This window comes from Cyanistes caeruleus, chromosome Z (genome assembly GCF_971803275.1).
Source record: "Cyanistes caeruleus chromosome Z, bCyaCae1.hap1.1, whole genome shotgun sequence".
Classification (NCBI taxonomy): domain Eukaryota; kingdom Metazoa; phylum Chordata; class Aves; order Passeriformes; family Paridae; genus Cyanistes; species Cyanistes caeruleus.
Genome location: NC_141732.1, coordinates 64232526 through 64254352, shown reverse-complemented (window position 1 = coordinate 64254352; position 21827 = coordinate 64232526). Strand labels below are relative to the sequence as shown.

General features: G+C 35.6%; 1 protein-coding gene across 2 annotated transcripts in view; it reads left to right on the top strand.

Annotated features, from left to right (window-relative positions):
* The window catches only part of MTREX (Mtr4 exosome RNA helicase), a 44396-nt gene that overhangs the window by 17743 nt on the left and 4826 nt on the right, over nucleotides 1-21827 (top strand). For both annotated transcript variants that reach the window (XR_015280072.1, XM_023944569.2), the window contains exons 16-25: nucleotides 8372-8522; nucleotides 10243-10415; nucleotides 10707-10775; nucleotides 14892-15020; nucleotides 16042-16152; nucleotides 16482-16670; nucleotides 17787-17950; nucleotides 19354-19459; nucleotides 20722-20778; nucleotides 21187-21349. Coding sequence is in view for 1 of the 2 variants with exons in the window: in XM_023944569.2 (XP_023800337.1) it covers nucleotides 8372-8522; nucleotides 10243-10415; nucleotides 10707-10775; nucleotides 14892-15020; nucleotides 16042-16152; nucleotides 16482-16670; nucleotides 17787-17950; nucleotides 19354-19459; nucleotides 20722-20778; nucleotides 21187-21349 (1312 nt within the window). In the remaining variant the exon portion in view is untranslated. The remainder of the gene's footprint in view (nucleotides 1-8371; nucleotides 8523-10242; nucleotides 10416-10706; nucleotides 10776-14891; nucleotides 15021-16041; nucleotides 16153-16481; nucleotides 16671-17786; nucleotides 17951-19353; nucleotides 19460-20721; nucleotides 20779-21186; nucleotides 21350-21827) is intronic.

The window sequence follows — 21827 nt, the reverse complement described above, 5'->3', positions numbered from 1 at the left end:
CTTGAACTTCACTGCAGGATTTTCAAGAGCCTGTAAGACTAAGCTAATGGGTTTTATTTATTAATTGTGCTTTTTGCTTTAATACCACAAAGTACTTCAAGTTTTATTAGTTCAGTCAGTGGAAAGCAGTTTTCCTTCAGATTTTTGTAACTTTTACTTTGGTAAACTCATCACTATGAATGTGAATGCATTTTGGCTAAGATAGACTTTTTTCTTTTTGCCCTCTTATTCTTAAAAAAAGGTAGGTTAGAGATGAACAGATGACAAATGTACTACTTAAAATTTATTTTTATAACAAGGTTTTATAGAAATAGGTAATCTTTGCTAGGGCACACTTTTCCTTTAAGTTAAAACATAGTGCATATTTACTGAAATTGTAAAGTGTCATAAAATAAATATGTGGCTGTATTTATATACATAAATGGTATTTATCATACCTATATTGTACCTATACTGATACCTACAGTGACAAATATGTTGAGGATGTCAGCTAGCTGCTTCTTGAAGATAGGGATGCCATTTGCTTTTTCCAAAAACAAGGAGTAGACCAGAACTTGGAGTCAGTAGCCTGAAGTAAAACTAATAATGGCTACAACAGTAGCCTACTGTATTAGAAAGGGTAAATGTCTGAAAATTTCCATCATTCAGTATTAACTTGAGAAGGTAGTATTTGCAGGCGAGAGAAACAGAGTTACATTGTTTTCTTTTTAAGACTCTTGTTACAGCTGGAGATTTGTTGAATCCCAGCCTGAGGTATTTTCACCAGCAAAGCCGACTGAAGCTGTATTGCCAATCACAGCGGCTTCTGTTCGTGCTGGTGTAACTGGTTTTGGGGCAAAGCAGTGGGCCAGACTGGTAATAAATTTGTGCTTAAAATAGCCTTTTACCATTATCTGTTAAAAATAACTTCACAGAAGAGATTTTTTTATTGGTTTTGTAGTTGTGCTAATGTAGTTCAGGGTAATTTGGCTATCAGTGTCGCTGCATGGCACTTTTTTATATTTCTGAGAGAGAGCAGAATATTCATGTGGTTATTTTATTACTGATATATAGAAAAAAGCATGTTGTTATTTCACAGGAGATGTTTCTGTTTCTTACAGAAATACCAAATAATCACTTGCATTTTTATTTAGTGAAGGTTTTAGTACAAATTTGCAACAACTGTTGCAGACAGCTATGTCTGCTTATTTTCTCCTTATGCCAAAAAAAAAATTGGGAAAGATCTTTTAATTACCAGTTTGTTCTGTTCTTTGCTCTTGTTCTTAAGTATTTTGTTATTTCCTTGCTGGAGTCTCATTGATTCAGTTTATTTCTGGAAACACTGATAAGCAAATGAAGCTTTCACTTGACCGAAATGGTGTAAACAATGTCCTATATTGTACCTTATTTCGTCATTATGAAAGATACTTTATTTGCTCCAAAAATTAATTTGTTTCAGAGAGTATTTGCCATTTGATGTTCCCATGACAGGCTGGGGAGCAAGAAAGTTACGTGCAGAATTTGTTCCTTTCTCTTCATGGGAACAGATTTAAAAATGTAAATATTTTTCTCCTCCTGTAAAAGAAAACAGAGAGAGTAACCCTTACCAAATGTGTGTCTTGCTCAAGACTACAAGCCATTGTGCAGCAATGACAGCTCTTACATCTCTAGTTACACAAGGCATCAAAGTCTAAGCAGTTAAAAAAAAATAGGAAAAAATACTGTTTGTAGCAATTCCATGCACTAATCATCTTCATCCCAGTCTATATATTTCTACTTTATGTGGGCAAGAAATGGTCATACTAGTAAATAGAGGTTCCCCTGTTGGATTGTTTGGTTGTGATAAGAGGATCTGCTCTGAAATGCTTGGCAGGTAAACAGGGAACACTGTATAGTCACTGCAGTCTTCAGATTCTCTGACTTTTTTTTGGGTTTTGCCTAAATTGTTTCTGTAGGGAATTTTTTATGGTTACATTTCTGATTCTTAACATTATCAGTTTAATCCAGTCATTCATTTGCATATATCTATTAACCCAGATTGTGGAAAACTTGAAAGGGTGCTTCTGTTAAATTAGCTTAAAATTTTTTAAAAAGTAGTCGCAAGTGCAAGGAGGATCATTGATAACCCCTCAGAACACGTTACTAGGTCTGGGACGGAGAGTAGAAAAGAAACCAGAAACCAAACTTACCTGACACATAAAGCATAAACATGAAGCTCCAGTACCTTTATGAACTTCCTATAAATCATTATCACAAAGCCCCGCACAATACCTATTCTAATACATGCCTCTCTACTGTAAAGGCTACTTGTTAGGGACAATATTGGAGCTATCTCCAGAAAAGAAAATAAATCTAGGGACTAGAAAGGTATTAAAACCTCAAAAAACCTAGGGACCAGAACCACATGAAGACCTCCACCCCAAGAGACATCATGAATTCAAACAACATGGCTACTGACTGTTTTATCCCAATACAGAGTAAGTACAAATAAAATGAAATCAGCACAAGTTTTTTCCACTTTCTCGAGCCCCACATTGGGCGCCAGTAATCATATTTGTCCTGGTTTAGGGCAAATTTGGGAGAAAACCTCTGAATGGAGTCCCTCCAGAAAACAAATTCAAGCGGCCCCTCCCCCAGCTGGCTCAAGAAAAAAATTCCTTGGAGGAAAGTGGGAAAAACTGTTTCTTTAACAACCAAAGTATCTACAAAGCATAAGAAATTAATAATATTAAACAATGAAACCTCTCACTGTTTGGAGAGATGGCAAATCCAGAAGGTCCTTGTCATGGGGTAGCTCAGTTTGCTCAGTCTCTTGTCAGTCCCTCCAGGGCTGGAAGTGCCAAAGCCCAGGCCCTGTGGGACACAGGTGTGAGCTCCCAGGGCTTTTCTGGGTTTTCAGTCCAGAGCAAGTTTAAACAGATCCAAGGGAAAAACACAGTCCAGGGAGCTTCTCTGCCTCAGCCAGCTAAAAACTAACTATGGTTGCTAAATGCGAGCAGAAAGCAAGGAGCACAGTGTCTGGAAAAGCAGGCCACATAATTTTCTCAGTCTCACCTGAGAAAATGGCCTGGGAAATCATAAGGAGGAATTAAAACAATCCTCAGAGACAGAAAGCAGCCTTGCAGGTGCTGTTTGTCAGTTTCTTGTTTTCTTGCAAGAGAAGGTCGAGGGGTGGTGTACACCACTGACCTATGATGGTGATGTGTTCACTGACCAGTAAGAGTTTAAAAAAAGATATGAGGCAATAAAACTTGCTCTCCTGTACACCTCACAGGAGAGTTTTGTCATGCTTCTTAGTCGTTCCTAATCTAGAGCGACAACTAACGAAAGGCAAAGGAGAGCTCTGTCCCTCTGTCTGTCCATGCTGCAGACAGAGCAGTGCAGAGCAGCATGTGGGGCAGTGAGTGCTGTGTCAGAACACAAACTGCAGCTTCTTCTTCCCCGTCTTTGCTCTCAGAACCAGTCTTGAAGGTGCAGAACTTAACATCTAACATAAACAGAACAGACAGCTGGGGATACGAACATCATAAAGTCTCCCCAGGACAGAACTTTAGTTGATTTATGCAGACTGTTCTCAGGTATCCAGGGAATTGTCATCCAGAGGGATGGAAAAGCTTGCAAAGTTATTCTGCTTTCTAAAAGCTATTCAGAAAAAAAGTCTCTTGCTGCAGATTTGTTAAATTTTTGGGGTGAGGGGGACTGTTCTCTCTGAAGTAACAAGAGGCAGGATTACTTGCAGACAGGAGGCTGGAGAACTGGAATGGTAATTACAGTGGTAAGTCATGGACGCAGTGCTTGTTTGAAAGTTACTTCTTGAAGCCTGTTCACGGCAGTCTTTCTCATCAACTCTTTTTCCAGCTCTGATAAATCAGGTTTTTGCTTGATCTTCTGCATTGAGTGATTGGTGGCTCTTCCTTTCTCTAATACAGAGCTTTTTCTACGGAGACAGGGGTGAGGCTTCCTTGGAGATTGGGAAATATTGAGGCAGGTGATAGTGTAGCCTAGCTTGTTGAAGAGAATGTTGATGTACTTTGACAGAAGGACCTCTGGTAGAGGATGAACTAAGTGCTTCACAGCATTTTTAAGTAAGTAAAGTAATCAATCTGGGAGCCAGTGGCAAAAGGGTTTTGCTGACAGAAGGATTTCAAGAGGTGCAAACCATTATGGAGAAGATGTAAGTTTAAATGATTTATGTCTTATGATGTCTTGGCAATAAGCAAAATCCAGCATAGTTGAATAATTTATGCTGTGAAGACTCTGAAAGTAAGTTAGGAAGGAAAAGCCTACCTTTTCCTTTTTCCTGACAGTAATATAGCCTGTCTTCCCTCCCCTCCTCTTATTTGCTTCCCTCCACCGTGTGTATCTGATGGGTTACTTTAGTTAAGCATTAATTGTCTCTTCAGTAAACATGGCTGCCTAGTAGTTGCCATAAAAGCCTGATTGGCTACTCGTGTCTTGTGTGTGTGTACTTAGTATAAAAGAATAACTGTATTTTGGTATAAGGTTTTCTAATGCAGCTGCAAAATCTGGATGTTGCTGCTAAGTAAAGGAAGCAAGGGCATACTGATAAGTGATTACTTCTTGTTAGGTGTGAGTCTTCTGATAGCCTGGGGTAGTCGGTAAAGATTAATGCATGCTACAGAACTTGCAGGCTGTGCTGAAGGTGTACTACAGTAGAGCTAGTGGTCATATTTCATTTGAAGAAGTAGCAGTTTCAGTTTTCAGACAAAATAAGCTTCTCAGAACTCTTGATTTCAAATGTATTGCTTAGAGACCACTGAGAAGACAGGAATTTCTGCAGCTTGGAGAAAGATGTGTTTATGAGATGATGGAACAGGGAAAATACACCATTTTTGCCAAAACAGGATTTGTATTTTAACTGCTGTTAAATAGAATGATCATATTTTCAAATTGTAAAATGCTGATCATGTGCTTAAAATAAAAATTGCCACATCAGCAACTGGCTTAAACATTGCCTTTCAAGTAAGTCTGCTTATATAATCGCTGAAATAGCTGAGTTTTTTGGATTGTTTTTAAATCACTTCTTCATAGTTGAACTCTGCTGATATTAAGAAGAGGTCTTTGCAGTGAATCTGCAGGAATTGTTTGGTCTTTCTTGGCATGTTCTGTGTACATATTATAGTTGTATGAAGTTCCTTGTTTTCTCACTTGATGATCACATTTAACTGGGAGTGTGACACAGTTCTGTTCTTTGAAATAGTATAGTCTTGCAAGCACACAGTGAAGGTTTTCATTCCAAGATGTCAGGAATGGAAAGAGGATCTGTTATAGTGTGATCAGAGCAGTCAGACAGCAGGTTTTTGCCAGATCTCTAGTGCCTGTAGCCAGCTAGTGAGTGTATTCCAGCTTCTTTAGCTGACGCCTGACTAGAGCAGTGGGTGTTGCAGTAGGAAAGAATCTGACCGCTGTTAGCTGACACTGGCATAATTGCTGTGCCATTCTTTATAGAGAGGCAAGCTTTTTAGGGAGTGATAATTTCTCTTTCCTAGAACAAATCATATATTTAGAAAAATGGACAGGAGGTTGGTACATATGTAATCCTTTTATCAGGTCTAAAAAAAATAGCTATGCTACATGTCAATTAGCATCAGCAACAGAAGTTTTATCATCTTTATTTGATGTATCAAATCAGAGGCATCTGTAGAAACTTGCACTCCAGCTCAACTATTGATACTGTAATTACTGACACATTTCTGTTAGAAACCCATCTGTGGTGATTTGAGAACTGTCAGTATTATTTTAAATACACATTTCAGGGTCTAATTTAAGAGGTGCTTCTGCTCTGAGATACATCACTTGAGGTGAAAACCTAGATGTGTATTTATGATCTACTCAGAGATATAATCTAAAACGACAAGCCATGGGAAGCAAAACATTAGAAGATGATTTATCCAAAACCTGTTTTACATGTATTCATGCTGGTATTTTCATAGTATAAACATATGCTGAAGGCTGTTCTGTAACAGCTTCTTTTCTGAGACAAAATAATCAGGTGGTGAGTAGGGTTCTAGTATTTGTGAGGTAATCTCATAAAGCTCTGTCTCACTTAAAGCAAATGGGGTTACAGTATTCTTAAATCTTGTACATGTGAAGCAGCTTTAGATTCAAACTGCCTCTTACTAAGTCTGATATCAGTGCACCAGTGGATGTGGGATCTGAATTCCTGACATTACCTTTAAAATTGAAAGAAAAATGCTTGTGTTGTAGTATTGTCATTTAAAGTGTAGTACACTTAGCTTGGAAAACCACTGTATTTCAATTTCAGCATTTGCATATGTAAAGAAATCTTCGGTTAATTTTTTTTAATAGCCAGAGATTTTTTTTAATTAAGTATGATAAGGAGGTAGCTCTGCTAATAGAGGAAAGCAAATACATTAATTGCTTAGAGATTATAAATGATAAGAAGATAGGTTTAGGTGAACCAATTTTTGAGCTTAAAGAGGGTGCAGAGTTCCATGTTTCGAAAACATCTGATAGAATTTGTGGAACTTCAGCAGTCATATAGTTACGTGAAAAATATATCTTGAAACATTATTTTTTTCTTGTTATGTTTTAGTTATTTAAAATGTTTAATCAAAACTAAATTTACTCATAGGTTATGTTGAAATGACATTTCTTGTTTAGTAAATCTGTTAGATTTCATATATACATTATTTTAAAAGAATAAGAGGTACAAGAGCATTGCAAACTGTTGCCCATTGCCTTTTATTATACTTTCAGATTAGATTTCACTTGCCATTTTATACCTTGTCATGTATTGTTCGTAGATAGCCTCAGAAATCTAGTACAATTTTTTAGTGGACCTTGCTATTTTTTTTCTATCTTTGCCTTTTTTACATTTCTTATAGGTGTGGCCCTCTTAGAGTCACAGAAAAATTTTATTTTGCAAAACACCAAAATAGCTCTTGTTTTCTGTGTAGTAATTCACAAGAGTTTCCTTTCTAAAAATCCCTTAAACACATAATTTGCTACATTGTTCGAGATGAGTGTATTGTCATAAGCATTTCAGGAATAAAGGAGGTGTGATAATCCATGTACTTGTTAACAGCTTCAAAGTGCTCTGAAATATTTGTGAGATCTATCTTGGTTCTATAAAAAGTCTATTTATGTTGCTGTTCTGCTATATTCTGTCCATCTGTGTGTTGCTTCTATTTTTCACTCCTTTGGTTGCACAGAGATTGTAATTTTCTACTTCATAACTCATGAATTTCCCTTGTATCCTTCTGAGGGACTGTCAGATACCTTTTGATACTAGTGCAGGTTGGATGAAAGGTTATGCACTGCAGCTTCATTCCTCAGAATTGTTGGATCTCTCACATCTGATTTCAGTGATTGCCTGTACCAGGATGGCCGTATGTGTGGACATTTAAGTGAGAGATAGTTTCTCATGCTTGCCCTTGCTTGGAGAGTCTGTGTGTTGAGCTCTTCTGATCTTCCTTAGCATGGTTTAAGTGTTTTGTTTGTTCTTTGAGTAACTGGTTGTTTTAGTCTGTTATCAATTAAATGTTTGCTCCTTTATGATAGCAAGATTGTCCTCTTGGGTAGAAGATAGTAACAGTCAATGATGAGTCAGACCAAAGAATCATTTACTTAGTCCAGTACCCCTTTTTGACAGAGGACTGTAGTCAACGTTCTTAAAAAATAAGAAGTGGTATAGAAAGTAATGGTTCCCTGCAATGTTTTCTCAGCATCTTTTCTTCTTAGGTTAATCAAAACAGCTGCATATACTACACTGTAGAAACAAAACAAAACAAACAAAAAAACAGCAACAACAAAAAAATTCCCAGAATCCTAGAATGGTGGGGGGTGTAGGGATAATCTAGAGCAGGGTGCCCAGGACCACATCCAGAGGAGAGTTTACAACTTCTTTCAAGCTACCTGCAAATTATGTTCATTTTATAATGAGACATAATGTAAGGTAAAGAACTGGCAGATTGCCTATTTTTGAACAAAATTCCCTAGATACACCCATGCAATCAGTATATCTTAAGACTTGCAAATAAGGGGTTTTTTCACTGTTAAAATAATGGATTTATTTAAATAGTTAACTGTTACTTAAAAGTTAAGATAATGGAATCCAAAGTGCAAGCTACAGGAAGCATCAAAATATTTCCCTGGACTTTTCACTGAAATATCATTTATAATATCCTAGCTGTGGTAAGTATTTATACAATACAAATACTTTTACACGTTCAACGTAATAAAATTGTTTAGGATTTTATGCAACATGTAATCTAAATTCAAGACAAGTTATGCAATTCATCGGAGCAGCTCCTCATATGAAATACTGCATTATTATTTATCAAATGTGTTCTTATATGCTGCAATTAATATTTTTTCCAAATTGAAAATGTTCTTGTATCTTTTTCAGGGTTCAGCTGATCCCTTAAATAGTGCATTCCACCTGACATACAACATGGTATTGAACTTACTTCGAGTAGAAGAAATTAATCCTGAATACATGTTAGAAAAATCATTTTATCAATTCCAGCATTACAGAACTATTCCAGAAATAGTGGAAAGTAAGTATTGCTGCATGTTCTCATGTGAGTAGGTATAATATATGGTGAGGTTGGGTAGTTAGACTTTATTATGCTCGTAGGAGTTTTTACCTATGCAGTTTTTGTCTTCCCTGCCAACAGTCGTTACTCTGCCATTTGTTCCTGTGTTATAGTTTTAGTAATTGCCCCTTATCCACATATTTATGCTGATACGTGCTGTCAGTTTATGAAGAGAGCTTTCCTCTGTGAGTCAGACAAGAATGGTTGTCACATTGCTAAGAAAAATCTTAGGGAAGATTCCAGCTTTTAATATCTCAGTAGAAGCTGTAAAAAGAACTTAAGTGCACTGCATTCAGAGTAGTGTAGGTAAGAAATGTTTAATTATAATACAAAAAAGAATTCAGAGAGATCTGGGATGTTACTTACACTCCACTGAGTACCTGCATTTTGAGCCATGATCCTTGAATAGTGAGTTTTCATGAGCCAAGGTCCATGTCTGGAGGTTTCAACCAGTGTTTGAGAGTGAGGCTTCTTTCAAAACTTAATCCAGGACAATATTAAGAACATGAGAGGTAGTTGTGATTATTGAGCAGTTTATCTGTTCATTTTTTAATTGAATGTTAAGAGACAAAGTGTGTATGTGCGTGTAGCTTTGATAGCCATGCAGAGGGAGGGTTTAAATTACCTTTCTGTTAGATTGTAGGTGTAGTAGCAATTTAATACAGTATTTATTTCCTTCCTTTTTTTCACTGTTCTAATTGACATGCCTGAATCTTCATTCTGTCATTCCAGCATTGCTGTTTAAGTAGGAAAATGGAGCTGAAGAACATTTTTCATGGTTCTTGAATAGTTTCAGTTTAGGCACCATACTGGGCATTAGAATTTGTAATCTGTAATTGCAGTTTTGTAAGCTTCAATTAAAAGCATAAAGGCAAGAATCAGCTACATAGACTAAGGAATAAAGTATGCCATGAGTATGAATGGATGGCTTATTTCTTTTAAAAATTAGCAGGTAAAAATAAGGAGCACTTCTCTGAGTTGTCTCTCAAGTCCCAGTGAAGTGGGATTTCTAGGCCACTTATGACCCTTCAAAAATAGCATGCAAGAGGATGAGGTGGTAGACAGGAAAAAGAGATGTTTTTATAATCTGTTCTTTGTTTTTGTTTGCTGGTAGTAATACCAGAATGAGAGAATGAATCATGCTACTTAGAATAAAAACTGATTTGCCTAAAAAACATATAAAAATAACGGAGGAAGAAAATAGTAATTTTCAACTGATAAATCAGAGTCTAAAACAAGTTAGGAAAAACATCTTCTAACAACTCCCGTCTTGTTGAAGCACAGCTTTTTAGAAGATGTCTTTGAGCAATCTTATTTTTGTAGGAGGAGATAAAAAGAAGTGGTAGGCATTGAATACCTTTCTATAAAATCATTGCAAGTTTTAATGTGACTTCTGTGCAAACCTAGATTAGTTATTCCAGGATAATTGTGGTTGAGCCTTTTCAGGTTTCTCAAGCTTGTTTATTTTAAGAAAATAGAACTGGTATTTAATTCTCTATAAATATAATACAGTGGACAAATTTACAGATTTCTAGCTTTCCAGAAAACAGGTTATTGTAAGCAAAAAATTAGTACTAAAAGTGGTTACAAAATACTAGTCTTGGAGATCTGAAAGTGAAACACGTATTCCTCAATCTTTGTGAAGCTATTAATTTCCATGAGGTTTTACTTTTCATTATAGGAGTCAACAATTTGGAAGCACAGTACAACAAAATTGTAATTCCCAATGAAGAAAATGTGGTGATATACTACAGAATCCGCCAGCAGCTTGCAAAACTGGGTAAAGATATTGAAGAGTATATTCACAAACCAAAGTACTGCTTGCCCTTTCTACAGCCAGGAAGACTGGTAAAGGTAGTTTGATTTTTCTTTTGCTTTGTTTTTAATTTCTGCCTATTTGTGAAATTTGCAAGGTTCATTTGTGTCTGTCAGTTTACCATCTTGAAAAAATTACATATGTCACACTAAGCATCAATTTTGACATGTGTTTCTTTGCTGAGAATTCAATAATGCATTAAAAGAAATACTGTTTTCATGATGAATAGTAGTCCATGAGTGCTGTTGTAAGTGTGAAAAATACAAAAAGCTATGCTTGCTAGGATGTTATTATATATGTTACATTATAATATCTTGTTATATTTCCAGGTGAAGAATGAAGGCGATGACTATGGATGGGGAGTGGTTGTTAATTTCTCCAAGAAATCAAATGTTAAGGTAAAATACACGTTCTCTATATTACCAAAGTATATATCTGACTAGTTTTTCTAAAAATAAAACGCCTATTTCTTTATAGCTCTTAAAGGCAAAAAAATTTCCTTTTATCCGAAATTTACAAAAAGCTCTGAACTTCCTTAAATCAAAGTGTAAAAAAATAAAGCTCTAGAAGATGGAGAAAACTCCAAATCTTTTGAACCTCTTTTAACATATTTGTGGACAAAATGCTTGCTTTTACATAGCACTGAAAATGTTTCAAATTAAGTTGTTTCTGAGACATTGCCCATGCTCATTTAAGCTGTTCATGAGAAAGATCATGTGTTGTTTTCTCTCAGAAAATCTACAGAAGCCCTAAGTGAAGGCTGAGAACAGTGGGAGACTGAAATTTAGGTCTATGAAGAAGGTTATCTTAAACTGGCAAATTGTGCCTTGAGTCCTAAATTAGTGCATGAGACAGGGAATTGCTTGTCCTCTGAGACATTGCCATAGAGTTGGAAAACTAAAATACAGAGAGAGCGAAACAATAGAAATGGATCTGAGGACATTTGGAAGACAGAGGGCAGTGATGCAATAGAAGCCAGACTTTCAGAAATGCCTGTTCATAGTTGGTCTCTACATAACCCTTAGATAATGTGTTGCTCTCCCATTTAGAAATGTTTTGACCAGCTACTCTGCTCTGTAAATGAAAACCTAAGTCAAAACCATATATTTCCGTGGTAGCATTTTTGCTATAATTTTATCAGGAAAGCATTGGCTTTATTTGCTAGTTCTAAATGCAAAGTTGCCTTTTTTAAGCTCTGGTGGCTCCTGTTCATTGTGGCACTGTTTGGTGCTTTTCTAATATATATTCATTAAAGAGGAAATGAGAAAAATATGTTCCTACAGAACTTATTAAAAGAGATTTTGTTTTGTTTTCCATCTTCCTTTCAAAAGTCATATTTCTTTATTTTTTCAAGTTGAAAAACTGGGCTGTTACTAGTGTTGCACAAACTTTTGCTTGTAGATTGCTTTTCTCATAGCAACACACAAGCAATAAACCAGATTGCCCCCTAATCCCTTTTTTCTCTGTAAAATTGCCAACTTTTGTGTCATTTGGAGGCAGTTCTTCTGCGTCATATTTTATTCACATATATATTTGCCTTCCCTCTCTGGCCTGTCTCACTGTTGTATTAACCTTTGGGTTTGAATATTAGCTTTGAAATTATGGTCTGTTTTGCAAGAGATGGATGTGGCTCCAGCAACATTTTTTTCATGAAGTCATTCTAGCAGCTGGGTTGAATTTTTCCTTCTGAGTATGTGGAAAGAATGACAATAGGTGCTGGAAATTAAGGAACAAACTTAAAGCTATGTAACTTTCAAAGTCAGTATGAAAAGACTAGTTTCTATGATCAGAGGCAAAACAAGATACTTAAAGAAGTTATTTACCCATTTTAATGTCCATTCAATGCATTTTTTTCCTGAGACACAGATTAGTATTTAAAGTATAAAAGTATGCTTAGTACTAGAAAGAGATTACTTATTGCTGTATCTTTAAACTTTCATCCACTTCTAAGATGAACAGTTTCTGGGTTTGCTTTTAGGAATTATGTTGAATTCAGTCTATATTACTTAGTTTAGTTGCAAACTTTTCTTTACTAATGAATTAGTTTCTAATTAAATCCTTTTTCTAATGATAAATCTGTATAATTAATAATGAATATAAAGTTATAGTATGCCTATATTTCACATAATACTTCTTGTTCTTTGTACTGTGAAAGCAAATGCATAAGTCATGTCAGTTGTATTAATATATTTTTAATTGTGTGTAAATGCTTTTCCATCATAATTTCATAAATCGATCAATGAAACTGTCAATGCAAATAACACCTTCCTGTCTGGTGTTGTTTAGAGTAGAATTTATCTCAAGCAGGGGTGCTTGCTATACATTATACATTATAGTAGGCAGCAAAATAACCATGTCCTTTGGAATTCATAGAAAAACCAAATATTTTTGAGTAAGAAATTTTATTTTCACTGGATTGTGCCAACAGTAAGCTAGTGATACTGTTGTGCTGTTGATAGTCAATATTATCTGATCCCTGATTCTAGACATGACATTTTTGTCACTTAGAAATTATTGGTACCAAAATTTAAGATGCTGAAATTCTATCTTCCCTGTTTAGATTATTATAGTCCATGGATATTTATAATGTTTACTACATAAACATCTCTTTTAGTGCTGTGTCTTGGTCCCTGAATTTTCAGTAAGTTTGATGTTACTAATGTGAGACTTTGAATTTGTTACTTCTGCTATCCTTCTTGGTTCCTGGGCGTGATAATCTTTCTTATTTTGGTTTGTTTCCAGGCACTTGAAGTAAGAGATGTTTTAGGGCAAAATTAAAATCCTAAGAATTCAAGTAATCCTGCAGTACTCTGCCAAAAAGGATTTAATTTTGTCCTTGATACATGAATTGATGCAGCATTAATTAAAGAATCATTTGAACTCGATATGACAGAGAAGTCTGTGGCTAACAAATGTTTTAAGGGTTTTGTCTCCTTTTATTCTTGCATATAGAAATGTGTCTGCTGCTGTTCAAGGGTTTTGTACCTATACTATTGTAGGAAACCCCTGGAAGGAAACAGTACACATTCAAAAAGCAGTTGTAGATTGAGTCATATCTAGTCAGCATTATCTATAAGCTGTTGGTGTATGTAAACTTAGGGTAAGATTAGCAGCAGATGTTAATGATTTTTATACTTCTGCTTTATTAGTAAGTTTACAATACAATCACAGGTAGAAATATTTTTCCTCTCATAATTTTCTAGACATCTCCAATTTTAGTATTTTATGTAGCATACTTGTGCAGCTATGAGTTTAGTCTCTTCTTCATTCAGATCAGCATTATGCCCTCCCTGGCTTTGGCTGGATACTGATCCAGTCCATGTGGGTATTTAAAAATTCTAATACAGAGAGTGGCCATGGTTTGGATCTGCTACATTGGTGTGAGTGCTTTCTGCAAATGGAGGATACAATTCAGAGAAATAGTTTCTTCCTCAGCAAGTAATTGGCAATTCTTGAAGAAATAATTTAGCTTGCACAACAGGATAACCCTGTTTTTCTCTTCAGTTTATGATGGCAGTGTCTCATAGAACTTGTGAGAATCTCTTAAAAATGCTACTTGGCATGCAGTGAAATAAAATAGTATGCTGTAGATTTGTAAGGAAAAATATTGCCCAGTAAAAAAGAACTGAGTTAAGACAGGATTTTGAAAATGTTTTCTTTTTCTCTTGTATTTGGAAGCAGAAGGCTTACACATGGTATTTTAAAAGATGATGTCTGCCTTTTGTGTTAGGTCTATAACTTAGTTCTGTTCAAAGTTCTAAAAATACTTGTTTGTAGCAGGAGTGTATTTGAGCAACTGTAGTGCAGATTGATCCAGTCAAATAACTACTGCCAGCCTTTCTTAAAGCAGTGTGTAAAGAAGGTTATGGCCTTGTGAACAGTATTCTTTAATCAGCACATCTATAGATTTGTGTTCTTTAAATGAATGTCAGATGTTACGGGTGCAGTTTGGGGTATGTAAAGATGAGGCCTGCAAGATGCAGCTTTCCACTTGCCACAGATACAGGCTGTTATGCTTGAAAGATTTTTCTGTGGTCTTTCTTGTGTATGAAAACTTGAACCTACAAACCTAAAAATGAAAGAGATACCCTGAATTTTGGGTTGTTTTCTTGGTTTTGGTTGGTTTTCTTTTTTTCCAAAAGCAAAGTTCACTACTGCTAGCATGATGCAAATACGCATTACAGTTTTAAAACATACTGGCTTACTTTGAGCAGGCTTAATATAGAAGAAAATGCAGATGCACCTGAAGCTTCAAACAAACTTTAGGGTAGACTTTCTGGGAAGGGAGGATGGGGGAAGGATAATTTTTTCAATGTGTTTTTCTGTGGTGGGGATATTCAGATCAATTAACCATAACGTGAGTGTTCAGAATGTACTGCAACACTGAGCTGATACTCTGTAAGAGACATAGCTCATTACATACCTTTAATGAGAAATCATACATTTTTCATTCATTCATGATTGTATTTTAAAATAAGTGCTACAGACCTGCTCTTTTTCTGTTTCCTCAACAGCCGAATTCTGGTGAATTGGACCCGTTGTATGTAGTTGAAGTGCTCCTGCACTGCAGCAAAGACAGTTTGAAAAATTCGGCTACTGAGTCTGCAAGGCCAGCCAGACCTGATGAGAGAGGAGAGATGCAGGTTTGTTACATGTATTTATTCTCAGTAGTTCCTTATAAACTTTTCCAAATCTTCATTTCCAAACCATTTTCAAACTATGATAAAAGAGGGACTGGTGCATTTAAGAAAGAGAAAGAATCTGAACACCTAACTCTGCCTCCTTAATAAATTAAAGTAACAAAGTTTTAGTAGTAATGTTTGATAGATGCTTTTTTTTTTTAGCATTATCTTGTCTCTGGGAATAAAATTTCTTTTTTATTTCTTAAAATTATTAAAGCTGGAAAAGATTTTCCAGATCATTGAATCCAATCCTTGAACACTAGCTTAACACCTAAATCACTGCACAAAGTGCCACATCTAGTTGTTTCTTGAACACTTCCAGGGATGGTGATTCCACCACTTCTCTGAACAGCTTTGCAAAACTTTCTAATTCTAGAATTAAACTGAAATATTTTTTTAGTGAAAATATTTGCATTATTTAAAACTTGAAATTTGAAACCCTATGTGTATATATATATATAACCCTATATGAAGACAAACAGTTACAGTTTTCAGATCAGAGGCAGTGTAATTTGTCTGCAGGTTTTTTCTCAGAAACTCATTTAAACCTTGGAGATGAACGCAGTATTGATTCTTTGTGGTTTCAAGATGGTTTTCATACTTAGGAAGATGTATTTTTTGGGTTGATGTTGTTTGCTGGTAGCATTCTTAGTTAAGTATTTGGTGATAACTTGTCTGGTTTCGATCAGAAGAAGTACTCCAGCAGGTAAGATGCAAGGTAATAGAAAAGCTGTTGTTTTGTTTTCAGCTGTAGTTTTTCTCCAGATGTAGCTGCATTCAGAATTTTCCCATTTGGACAATTACTTTTCATCTTTATATATACTTGAGGTCATTAGCTGCATTTTCCTGCTTTCTGATATTTACCCACTGCTGTGTCCTTGAGCACTAAGTTTTCCTTTTTCCTTGAAAATGTTTTGCTATAGACCAGTAATAAGAGGTATGTTTTTTGCTGATTAATGAGTTACAACACTCTCTTTGATAGGTTGTTCCTGTTTTGGTGCATCTTGTCTCAGCTATCAGCAGTGTCCGCCTCTACATACCGAAAGACCTGAGGCCGATTGATAACAGGCAAAGTGTGTTAAAATCTGTACAAGTAAGTTCCTCTAGGCTGTGTAAGCACTCTTTAATTAGTGAGGTACTCTTGAACCCAAGGCAACTTGTTCAAAAGAAATCTATGTAAAGTTTCTTTCCCATCTTTAGCCTTATTCTTTAAAGGAGTTGGAAGCCACAATGCCTATCAATTGTTTCTCCTTGTCAATTAATTTTAAACTGATTTTGAAAACTGCTGAAACATCACTACTTAATTATAGTCTTCTGTGTCTCTGTAATTATGCCAGCTTATTTTTAAAATGTAGTTATTTTTATAATGTAGTTTATTTTACTGTTACTAATCTTTAAGAAAATATTTTTTCATCATTTTAGGAAGTACAGAAACGATTTCCCGATGGAGTACCCTTACTAGACCCTATTGATGACATGGGCATCAAAGACCAAGGGTTGAAAAAAGTAATCCAAAAAATAGAGGCATTTGAGCATAGGATGTATTCACATCCTCTTCACAATGATCCAAACTTGGAAACCATATACAAACTTTGTGAAAAAAAAGCACAGGTAAAGATACAAACTAAATTACTTTGTGTTTAGCGGCAGAGGAGGGAGGGAAGTTGTCTTCTTACTTGCTTTTCTTTTTATTTACAAAGCCCAAATCAACCCTTTTAAAAAAATATTGGATCTCACTAACAAAGTGGCTGAGTTGGTGGTATGCCTTTCTTTGGTGCAGATGCAAAGTATGTCTGAAAAGAAAACTTCAGTGGAAGTTTTCAGGAATTAGAAATTTACAGGGCTCTTTTTAATAGAGCTGTCTTTAATAGACATAGCACAATGCAGCATAGAAAAAGTCGTCAGATAATTTTAATTGATAATTTTTAATATACTTGTGCAAAAAAAAAAGTGAATTGATGGGGCTTATTAGCGTGATGAGTGCACCAGAGAAATCATTTTGCTGCTGCTTCCTGAGCAGACTCTTGGCCTGGAAGCAGTGCATTTAATTTTTTTATATTGAGTTGTACCCTCTTAGACTGAAATTGGTTGTGCATAAAACTAGCTCTCCTGTTTCTCTACTGCTTGAGACAGCAGTTCCTCCAGGAGCCACTTCACAGAAGTGAGGTAGTTCTGCTATGGGCAGCATAGAGTTGAATGTGGTAAGACCTGATGGACCAAGCAGCTTTCTGCAAGGATATCCACTGTAAGGATGTAGACAGTGACTGATGATCTGCATGCCACTGGAGAACTACTAATAGCAGGAAATAATGCCTTTGGCTTACATTTCATTGAATAATTGGTCAGCTGAGACAGTATAAGTCTCATTTCTCAACAGAGGATCACTTCTTTGTTTTTTTCTAGTGTGGGCTGGTTTGGTTTGTTTCCCACTCTGGGTAAATAGCTTAACGTCCCAAGCTTACCAGAGGTTTCAGTGGGTAAATGGAGATGATTTAATATTATTATTGTTATTGTTATTATTATTGTTAATTATTCATATTGCTACTATTAATAATAATAATAATATGTTTTAAGCCTTCCTTTTAGAAGACCTAGGCAAGGCAACTAGTCATGTAGTGTGTTCATATACCATTGTTGTGGGGCCTTTATGTAAATTAAACAATGTTTTTAAAACAGTTGCATCTGTTAAACCAGCAAGGTATAATTCCTCTCCTTCTGGCTCACCAGATTGCTATGGATATTAAAGTAGCAAAGCGAGAATTGAAGAAAGCCAGAACTGTCCTGCAAATGGATGAACTCAAATGCCGCAAGCGTGTTTTGAGAAGACTGGGGTTTGCCACGTCTTCAGATGTTATTGAGATGAAAGGACGGGTTGCTTGTGAAATCAGCAGGTAACTGGTTTATGTACAAACTGTTCACTGGCGTGAATATACACTTCATTGTCCTTGCTAAAATTAATACATTATGTTTATATTTTAAAGTTTTGAGACCATTAGAGAAAGGGTTCTTCAGAGACCGTGTTCAATGTAATAAAGGTACTATGCTGATTCAAGCAGTATAAATAAAATTAGCAACTTAAGGACAAAATACAATAGATTTTAAAACTAAAATATGGATGTGAAAATGCCAAAATAATGTCTACTTTTGTGCATGACTTAGGTAGTAGCATGTGTTTTCATTTAATGTTGTACATTGCATGGGGGGAAAGTCTTGATTTCTATGGTTGACATTGAACCAGGACTGTTGGTACAGTCACTCACAAATGAGTATAGCAATGATTGTCAGTAGCTGCCAAGTCACCAGCAGGTTGGGAATAGAGTGAAATTGCTTTCATAGGAGTTTGTGAAGCGGTGCCTTTTACTGAAATACATTTATCAGGTACATATATATTGAAAAAGGTGAAAAAATTATGAATCAGACTTTAGTATTGTGTAGTGTAACTCGGGTTTTGATAGGATTTTGTATTTTTCAAAGTGGCAGAGTGGCTAGTGGATAGGATTTTTTTATAGCAGAGTGGCTGCTATATTCCTTGTCTTACAGGTGAGTTTGAAAGCTGCTACCGATATTTGTTTGATAGCTAATTGCTCTGCAAAATTTGACAGCAAGTGGGGAAGCTGAGTCAGAATTTTATTTACTTCCTGATTGTCTGGAACTGTTTGAGTCACACATGTCTTTTTTTAAAAAAGTCCTACTTTGTTCTTCCCCCATCCTAAGCCTTTTTTTGATAAACTGTAAGAATAGAGGTTTGGTCTTAACAAAAATTGGTGTTTTGTCCAAATAAGTATGTTTGGATTTTGTGTCTGCATCATGCACTTACTTTGGTAATTCATGATTAAGTCCTTATTCTTCAAGTAAATCAAAGCAAGTTTGTCCTTTTTTCAGTATTTTGGAAATACCTAGTGGAATCTTTTCTGAGCAGCAGCAGTACTAGTTTTAGTCCTTTTCCTAAGTTGCCTAACTCCCTGTTCTGTCTGATCTCTTGATACTCTGTCTGAGAAGCTGACTGAATCAGTTATTCATACTAACTCAAATGATCTGTCAGGAGAGTTTTATTGTAGTCCAGGAACTGCTTTTAGTTTCTTTAAAATACTGTTGCAGAGTATATATATATATATATATACCATTCCCCTTAAAAAGCTAATATATTTTGTGTGTATATTTGGTGTCCCCAACAGTAAAATTAAGGTGCTGGTTTTTTGTCCATATTCAGTTGCTCCACAAAACAGATTAACAGTTCATTTTAAATTTACATATCAGTAGGTCTTTCCCCTAAGCTTCCTTCTCTTTATTTCAGTGCTGATGAACTACTCCTGACAGAAATGATGTTCAATGGCCTCTTCAATGACTTGTCTGCAGAGCAGGCAACTGCACTACTCAGCTGTTTTGTGTTTCAAGAGAATGTGAGTTACTTCTTCAAGTATTCTAGACATTCCTGTCTTCTAATAATACTGTTTTTAATTCAGTTGCAGAAATTGGTCATAACAGTATGAGCCATTGCACATTTTTTATACTTCCTAAGGTGTTTGACATGAACTCCCATGGAACTTGGCGAAAACGTTTCAGCTTCAGCGTTTAAGTCCCTTTCCTCATGAGTGACATGCCAATGGTTGTGTTAAATTGCTGTGTTCCTCTTGCAATGAAGCAGTATCAACAGATTCTCAGCATATGTGCTGCTATTAATACACATACACCCCTCCATACAATTTAAAATGTAGAATGATGATCTCAAGAAGATGCTCAGCCGTAACTGCACCCTACACTCCGGGGTGAGCATATATCTAATCCTTAGACCTGTCTGCGTTATGTTGCATGGTCAGCACGTACTCCTTGACCATTGACTGAAATGGCAGTACCACATGGAATTGATATCAAAAAGGCTGTTAAAATCAGACCTTACTTTTTAAAGGCAAAAGCATGGGCATTTAATGTAAGATGTTACTGTTTTCCTACCTGCAAGCTGTATACAAGGTTAATGTCACCCCAGAATATTAGTACAACTGCCATATGAAGTAAACTTCCATATGAAATATTTCTGCAAGTAACTAGTGGTATATATCAGTCAGGTTGATTTGAAATTGAAATAAAATTAGGTTTTTTTTCTAAATGAAAAAAACATTAGGAGCAGGTTCTGATATATTCCATTTGTAAGTAGAAGGGAAACTGAGGTAAGCCATTGTTAATTAGAATACTAGGCTTCACTCAACAATAGTAATTGAGTTTAAAGATCTGGAACATAACAATGTCCCTGTATTTTGAGAAGCCATGTTTTCATATATTGCCACTGATGCTGAAGTTATTTAAAAAAAAAATTGTATTCATAAAGATAACCTTGTAACTGTCAAAGTAATTAATGGCAGTTCATTTGTCAGATCAAAACTATGATACAGCTAAATAGAGGGAATTCTGGCAGTATCCAGAAAGCAGGTGCTGCTTTTCATAATGTTGATACACTATACAGAAAGATTTTGTTTTCTGATTTAGTTTGAGGAACAAACATTGGGGGAATTAAGTAACTTTAGTGTTTGGTAACAGGTTTGAGAAGCTGTTGGAATAATTTAGGGTGGCAGTATCACACATTGAACTTCTGTTTTTGCATCTAATTTGGTATAGAGAAGATGTATGGGAGACTGAGATTGACATTGTTTAATGTCTTCTTTCTCAGTCCAGTGAAATGCCAAAGTTGACTGAGCAGTTGGCAGGACCACTTCGGCAAATGCAGGTAATTAGAAATCTGTCTGAGCTTAGGGTTAATGATAATGTGGGCAAAGCTCATGAGTAACTTTTAATAAGTGCACAGTAAAGACTTAATTTTGGATCGTCAGTGAATTCATCTGTCACTGCATCTGATTTTGAAATGTGTAATAATACATTATATGGTCTGCAAGAAATCTTTATGCTAATTTAGGACATGCTTCTAAAATTTTATAAGCTTGCTTGCTACACTGTAGATTGTTAGTGCAGGCAGACTTCATGTAAGCAGTGGTTTCCTTTCTGATTCTGAGTAATTTCACTTTAAAAAGGAAACCTCATCCTGTAATGCAGTACCTAATAATGTGCATGCCTTTTTGCCAGTTAAATACTTACTCTGGTTAAGCATTTTATAAATATGAAATATTTTATTTTAAAGGAGTGTGCAAAAAGAATCGCCAAGGTGTCAGCAGAAGCAAAACTGGAAACTGATGAAGAAAATTACTTGAATTCTTTCAAACCCAACCTAATGGATGTTGTGTATACATGGGCAAATGGAGCTAACTTTGCACACATCTGCAAAATGACTGATGTCTTTGAAGGTAGGCTAATCAGTTGCTCTTTGGAAGGTATGAGTTGGTTATTCTACAACAGGGAATGGTAATACCGAATAACCTTATAGCAGACTCGGATGCATTCAAGCATCTGTATGGCTAAAATAAAGCGGGGAAAAATTGGTTACTATATATTAATTTATACTTACACACTTTTGATAATTTAGAATCTAAGATTAAAGGGATATCTCTGTATTCTAAAAACTTTCTATAAAACTCAGAAATTCTAAGCATTACAACAAAAGGTAATGCTTACTTTTTCTAGTTAAAGGGAAGAAAAACATGTTCCAAATGCTTGTCATCAGGAAGTACAGCTCTTGCACTTGTCCTCATTGTAGTTAAGTTTTTTATTTATTTGGTATAACCAATTCCTCCTGCTGACTTAATGATGACAGAAGTGAGAAGTGGTAACCAAGTCTCTCTTTTGAATAGTTTTGCACAGCAGTGCAATGGAGATAGTTGAAAA